At 56.6% G+C, this 7,488-nt stretch overlaps 1 protein-coding gene across 1 annotated transcript in view; it reads right to left on the reverse strand.

Annotated features, from left to right (window-relative positions):
• The window catches only part of Bmp7 (bone morphogenetic protein 7), a 78,246-nt gene extending 71,152 nt beyond the window's left edge, over positions 1-7,094 (reverse strand). The window contains exon 1 of the mRNA XM_005074466.4: positions 6,186-7,094. Coding sequence (XP_005074523.1) covers positions 6,186-6,600 — 415 coding nt within the window. The 5' untranslated portion in view covers positions 6,601-7,094. The remainder of the gene's footprint in view (positions 1-6,185) is intronic.
• Positions 7,095-7,488: the final 394 nt, after the last annotated feature.

Raw genomic sequence — 7,488 nt, forward strand, 5'->3', positions numbered from 1 at the left:
GTAGAGGTAGGAGAGAGAGACAGCTCAGGTAAAGGTACTTGCTGCCGAGTGTGACCACCTGGGTTTGGATCTCTAACGCCATCATCATGGAAGGGGAGAAGTAGCCTCCACAGGTTGCCTTCTAACCTCCATGGGCCACACATGTTCCTCCTGCCCAATAAGAAATCTTAACTGAAGTTTAGACTAACAGACCAAAATGAATGCAGCTCTACCCACCCCAATAACAAGAGGTCCAGTGGTTACACACCTACTGTTTGTTTCTGGGATGGTGGGACTGGTGTTTTCTTGAGAATCTGTGAAGGAAGAGGGCTGCTACCCAGCCTTTCCAACATGAGGGGACAGACTCAGAGGCCGTTAAAGTAGCTCGCCCAAGGTCACACGGCTACTTATTCTACCAGGGTGGAAACAGACGCACGGGTTTAAGCCGTGTCTAAAGAGAATTACTGTGGATGTTCTTCAGGGCTCCCTTGCCAAGCCACACCCACCGCTGTCACCAAGAACTTCCGTTCCTCGGCAGGGAAGCCCCCAACCCCCCACCCCATAGATCACCCAGAATTAACTGCCAAGTGTCAGGAAACTTGGCCAGGCAGCCCTGAGCATGAGCGAGGGCTGGAAGCCTTCACTCTGAAGCCCTTTATAGAAGGCCGGTTGGCAGCCCCGGCTCCTGCATGGGAACAAATTAACAATGGCATCCCAAACACAGGAAAGGAAGGAAATTGGAAACACAGTTTATGCTTGGCCGGCCCTTTGAAATACTGTACCATGCTACTGACATCAATTAATGAAAAGCAGGGCTGTGCTGAGAGGCTCCGGTTTGGAAATGCATTAACGCACGTTAAACATGTTGGTACAGGAACCAGATTATAAGCACTCTGGTTCCCAAACAATAAAGCAGTTACCCAAACCCTGGTGCTCGCTGAGGCCTCATTAATTCGATCCACTCCTCCAGGATCAGTGGAGGCTTTGCGCCGCTCCCCGCGATGCCTTCCGACACAAATGCGGAAAGGACAGCCTGGCACATGCTACTCTGAGGGAGCTTCACAACGGGGCGTGTCGGGCTCCACCGTGCACTCCTGACATCCCCCAAATCATAAACAGCCCATCCTGGAGGGGAGAAGTGCCCGGCCCGTCCTGGCGTTCATCTGCACTGCCATTACACTTGGGGGTCGAGAGATTTTTTTTTTTTGCCTGGGGGAGGTTAACCGTGAAATATCTGTTCCACATTAAGAAATACCAAGTCACATTTTTTGTCAAATAGTATTTGTCAAATGCCATTTGCTGCAAAACCTGGGGAATTCAATCCCAGCTGAGCACACGGCTAATATGGAATGGCTCACATAATAGCCATGGTGGTGCATGTGATCATTTGCAATGCAAGCCCTCCTGCCTCCATAAACAGTTGCAGGGGCTAGGAAGGCGAGCTCTGGAATAAATAAAGCCTGTGCTCAGAGCTGCCCCAGCACAAAGAACCCCACACGCTGGTGGAGCCCCCAGAATGGTTTTGCAAGGCTGTTCTAGAGGGTGAACTGGTGAATCTCAGCTTTCTGAGTACAAAAAGTGAGCTACTTTCTTGAAAGGCTCACCAACACTGCCTCTGAGCACACACCTACCGTGTCCCAATACCAGGATCCAAGCCTTGGGCGTCAGTGATGTCCCTCAGCCCACTGACATCATCCCTCTCAACCCCACGTCGATCTGGGATCCGTCAGGCTGAGGCCATCGGAGTGCGTGAAGCTGAACATGTTATCAGTTTCTGTGTAAATATTGGTGTTTCCTCACCCCACGGAGGCAAGGGAAGGCAAAACAGCCCGGGCGCGTTTGATTTAAACTAATTAAAAGCAGAGGGCTGTGCAATTCAATATATTGATTTTACCAGTGGGACTTAAATCTTTTATAATAAGTGTACACAGCTGTGGCTCCCTCCCACCGCCGTGCTCTCCGGCTAATCCCTGAGTGCATTCCTTCTGACAATAGCAAGACAGATCCTATACATCCCTGCCTGTGCCCTGACCCCAGAGACACAGCAGAGCCCCAGAAGGCAAGCTGTGCAGCGGCCAGCCACATCCCCTGAGCGTCGACGGGCCCCGGCCACGGCTGCTGGGTGGGAAGAGCTCTCCATTCCACAGTTACGCGAAGGGGCAGGGCGGGAAGGGTGGAGGAGGCAGCCGGAGGACACTGTGAGGCTCGACGAGGGCCAAATATGACCTTAGCAAGCGGGGTGGGCGAGATATGAAAGCGATCGGGGCGATCAATCAATGTCCACGGGACTCTGCCCGGGGATGAAATCATCCCTTGTCTCCCGGTTCGGCAGGCATGTGACATGCGCTCACATCACAGGCATGCCAGCGGTCAGAGGATCTCCCACGATCTGTGTTTATCTGGGCAAAGGCTTGGTGACTGTCACCATCATTGCTGAGGCTGAGGCCCCCAGCCCAGTTCCCTGGAGCTGGGTCTCAGGGCTGCTTCCTTTTCTCCATAGGGGTAAGCAATCACCGGCTCTTCTAGGCCCCACCTCCCACCTTCCAGGGGAACCTCAGACCCAAATGACAGGCCTGGGATAAACACCCAAGCCAGCTATCTGAGCTGCCATCCAGGGCCCAGCCTTTGCCTTGATTGCAGAAGGGAAATACATAAAAGATCCAAAACAGTTCAAATCTGGGTCACATAATATCCTTGGGAAAAGGGGGTGGGAATCTTTGATTTATAGGCCCAGGAAAATGAGGTTTAAAAGTGACTTTGAAAGGGTTACTGAAAACACAGCTGTTGGTGCACCCCTATGGTGAAGTTGATCTGCAGAGAGAGAGAGAGAGAGAGAGAGAGAGAGAGAGAGAGAGAGAGACCATGTGACATCTCTATTAACCTTCCTCTGCTAACCAGAAAGGGCTGGAATGTGAAGGAGCCCCTTCCAAATTCTAAGACGGGCCAGCTTACAGCTGCAGGCGCCTGCAGCCATGCTCCGCAGAGCACTCCCCGAAGGACGTGTTTAAATTGTAACAGAACCTTTCCCTACTACTCCCCAGTGGTAGGGCCTGTTCCGAGGGGTAAAGGGGGAGATCTTAACGCCAAACACTTGTCTACGGAAAGGACAGCCAGATGGGGTAAAGGGAAAACCGAGCTGCTGGGTCCCCCTTCTGCTTCCCAGCCCCTCTTATGTGCTTGCTGGCTGTGGTAATGACAAGGTTCTAACCTTCTCCTCTTTCTAACTTAGCTTCGCAGATTAAACAAATTTCATTCCTCCCTAACCTGGCCCGGAGATAAACAGGAGCCACATACACCCTCTCCAAACCAGTTGGCTGTCTAGTAGATTATGGAGAGAGCCGCCAGGGTTTCCAAAGGAAGGATGGTGGGGGTTAATGGCTGGACGAGGTCTCCGCAGGATCAACTTTGCCTGGGGACTGTTTAGGAGAGTGTGGCCTGTTTCGAATTCCAAAATGAAGTCTATCCACAGGAGTCAGGGGCTTGTTAATCCAAACCAGTTTACAGATCTTGCCATTGAACTTGGGGGCCAGAGCTGGGAAGATGGGTGTCCCACGCAAGCAGCTGACTGGCTTTTCCAGGGGCTTTATGGGAGGGTCAAGTCCTCCCATGCAGCAGCGCCTGGTTTTGTGGTAATCTCCCTTAGTGTAGATTCCGCTCAGCCTGGCAGACTGCTCAGAGTCCAGGGAGAACAACGTACAAGAATAAAATCCAGTTTGGCTGCAGACAGAAGGGTAAAAGATCTATCTGCAAAAGCCTTCAGGATTGAGGCGGGGGTCCCCAAGCAGACAGCCCTGGGGGGCAGCGGAGGTGTCTGTGGGCAGCCAGGGAAGCCAGCCTGCACCAACACCAAGAGCTGCAACAGTGATGGGAACCAGTGACATTTTCTCCCTCAGGGGGAGAGGGTAAGAGTCAACTTGGCTCTCGAAGGCTTTGTCTATTTCTGATCCACATGACTGGCAGTCCAACCAAGCTTTCTCAGCAAACTCAGAGTGGGGACAAGCTCCCAGTCACACCACCCCTCCCCAACCCGACTGCCACCCCCAAGCCGCTCCCAGGGAGAAATCACACCAGCAGAGGCAGGAGGTTCGTTACCTGTCCTGTGGCCCAAAAGAGGTTAAAGACACACCTACAGGAAGCTCTTAGCAGCTGCAGTCTGGGGCCTCCCCTAATTACCTGTAGTTTAGGGACAGAAAGACAAAGAAAAAGGAGACCCAGGTCCGTGCGTTCTGTTAAAAGCCACTCTGCTATCTAATTGGAAGTGATGGTCCAGAAAGCCAGGCCTCAGAAAGTCAGGATGGTCCCACAAAAGCCCAAAGCCAGCCCCACTGACTAAGAGGCTCAGACAAGTCAGTCTTTGTCCTTTCAACATGAAAGAATGGACTGGAAGGTGTGTGTGCACACAGAGGAAGCCACCCAGCTGTGGCCTCCCCAGCATGCCTCAGCTTGTATCCAAGGCCAGGGGGAGCCCCCGCCCCCGCCAAGTTCCCAGCGGGGCCCTGGGAGCCGCCCTGGGAGCCACCTGGCCTTCTGGGATGCAGGAGGCCAGCTGGGACCTGAAGCAGCCAGCCACTGCCACCAGACTCAGGGATTATATGTCGCTGCTTGATGAGCCCAGCAAGGCTCCGAACCATCAGTGAGGGACCTTTCTGGGCATCACAGGAGGAGAGAACACGGAATGCCATAAGCCCCTACCCTCGTGCCGGGGAAAGGGCCCTATTAACCCTGGCTTTGGGCTCGCTTCACACATCTGAGCTTACCACATAGTGCTAAGCATGTTGCTAGGAGTCTTTAGTTTTTGGTAATAAATCTACATATTTTAAAAAACGGACGCAGTGAAACACAGTCTCCATTTCCTAGCACCCTAAGCCCTGCCTCCAGGAAAATCCCTGCGGTCCTCCGGTCACCACCGGCTTTTTCCTATCTTCGCGACTTGGAGACAGTTCCAAAGCAAGTCCTCTTCTTAACAAGTGTCTAAGGGGAATTTAAACTTGTTTTATATTGTTTTGGCATCTCTATCACCCACCATGACCCCTGTTTAATTATTTGATTTTTTTTTCTTTGACCAATAATGGAGGCAGTCAATGGCCTCCCGGGGATTCCAGGGCCTTTATCTGGAGCTGGAAGGATTATCGTGAGACCCCTTCCGCGCCCCAGGTGCCCAGCGGGGGAGGGGTAGCCTTCAAGCTTCATTATTTCCAAGTTGACACAGCGGCCGAGGTGTTTGGTGTCTTCGGGTTTTCTCAGCAACTTCCACAAGCAGAATGAAAGCGGTTCAGGAAGCAGCACTATCAGAGTGTGTTATCACCAAAACCAAATATTTGATGATAAACCCCACAGCGCACCGCCGGGGGTTAGTTTGAGCAAGTTAGACCCATGTGAGCGCACAGATGCAGGGGGAGATGTCCCGGACCAGTCGCAACCCAGCCTCGCAGCACTTGGTTGGCTGGAACTCCAGTAGGGAAATGGGTTCCCTAGCCACTCGGTGGCGGCCTCAGCTCCGAGGTCCCCAGCTACCCAATCGCCAAACCCCGTGGTTTGCGCGCCACACGTGATAAACGCTGAAAATGGATTCTGCCCGCCCGGGACCTATCATTAAATATTTAAAATAGAAAGCTTGCAATGGCAACGTTCTTTCCCCGGCTCCAGACAAGAGCCTAAAGGTAGGGGCCCGGCGACTGAGAGAGGAGCCCCCAAGGCGCTCCGGGCGCGCGCCGAGACAGGCGCACCGCAAGGGGACAGACAGGTAGGGCTGGCTAAGGCGGGGAAGGGAAAGGGATGCTCGCGATGCCAGAGCCAGGCTGGGCTCAGAGGAGCGAAGGAAGGGCGGGAAGGCAGCTTGACCCACAAGGGCCCTTTAAATCCAGGTAGCGCGGGCCGCTGTGGCCGGTTCAGCTCACATGACCCAGCCGGGCGCTTTGAACTCAGCCGCGGCCCGACCCGCACCGCCCTCCCCAACCAGCGGCGGAGCCGGCAAAGAGACTCAGAACCGATCCTTCCCTCCCGGTAGCTCCCACGAACCTGCTGAGCCGGCAAGCCCCACCAGGGACGCACAGAGCTTAGGGTCCACTAAGACCCCGGTGCGGGAGTCTCTGGCTGGCACGGATGCTTTGCAAATGGGAAGGTGGACCCGCTGGCTGAAAGCAGCGACCCTCTCCCTGTCCCAAAGTGGTCCCCGTCTGAGACACAACCCTCCCACCGCCACTCACCGAGGTTGACGAAGCTCATGACCATGTCGGCGTCGGTGAGGAAGTGGCTGTCCTGCAGGCTGGCTAAAGGGGGACCCTGGGTACTGAAGACGGCCTTGTAGGGGTAGGAGAAGCCCTGGCCGTCGGGCCCACTCTCCTCCACCGCCATGGCGTTGTACAGGTCCAACATGAACATGGGCGCCGAGTTATGCTTTCCCTGGAGGTGCGGGCGCGGGCGATGGGGCAAGCCCAAGATGGACAGGATCTCCCGCTGCATTTCCCGCCGCTCCTGGCTGCGGAGGCGCCGGTGGATGAAGCTCGAGTGCACCTCGTTGTCCAGGCTGAAGTCGGCTAGGGCGGAGCGCAGTAAGAACAGAGGCGCCCAGAGAGCCACGAAGCTGTGTGGCGCCGCGGCGCGCAGCGAGCGCACGTGCATCGCGCCGGCTCTACGCGCGATCCGGGGCACCGGGGCCCGCGCTGCCCCAGGTGGCAGCAGAGGGGGCAGGGCAGCGGTCCACGACGCTAGGTCACTTGGTGCAGACGAACTTCGCCGCGGCCTTGCCACACATGGCCACTCCCCGGCCGGCTGCGCTCTGCCCGGGACGCCCCTGTCCTCTGCTCAGCCCTGGCGCAGGGCCCCTCGGCCCGCACTCGCCGGGACGCACCGCGGTGTTAGCACAGCAGCTCCGGAGAGCTAGCGAAAGAGCGAGGAGGCGGGCCGGGGTGGGAGGAGCAGCAGCCTGCAGACCTTCGAGTCCGGAGAGCTTGTGCCGGGGAGGCGGCTGGGCGCCTGGCGAGCCCTCGCTCCCTCCTCTCGCTCGGGTAGCGCCCAAGCCTGCGGGCACCGGCGACAAACCCTCTTCCGACTTCCCGCTCCCAGAACAGGGGCCCCGGGTCGCTGCTCCAGTCCGGCGCGCCTCGGATCGCCCTTCAGCCTCCTCGGGAGCCCCGGAGTGGTGCGCGTTGGGGCCCGGGAGGAGGGGGAGGAGGAGCGGGAGGACCGACCTCCCCGCCCCTCCCGCTCCCGCGGCCTCCCACCTGCGCCCGGCCCCGCCCTCCCCAAGCCTGGCCCAATGGCTTCATTCATTCCTCCCTGGGCACTCTACAAATATTTACCGAGTGCCCACCATGTGTCCTGTACCTGGACGGATGCCGCAGGGGTGCGGAGAAGAGGAATCCGAGGCGGCCCTGCCCTCTCGGGGCTCGCACTTGGAAGTGGCCAAAGTGAGACCTGTGAACCTTCGGGCTGTGGTGGAAAGTACCGGGGAGGGAGCGCGGGAATCCGAGAAGGCTCCTCGGAGGTGGCCACCCTCGGACCTGGATC

This window comes from Mesocricetus auratus, unplaced genomic scaffold (assembly GCF_017639785.1).
Source record: "Mesocricetus auratus isolate SY011 unplaced genomic scaffold, BCM_Maur_2.0 Super-Scaffold_100028, whole genome shotgun sequence".
NCBI classification, from domain to species: Eukaryota; Metazoa; Chordata; class Mammalia; order Rodentia; family Cricetidae; genus Mesocricetus; species Mesocricetus auratus.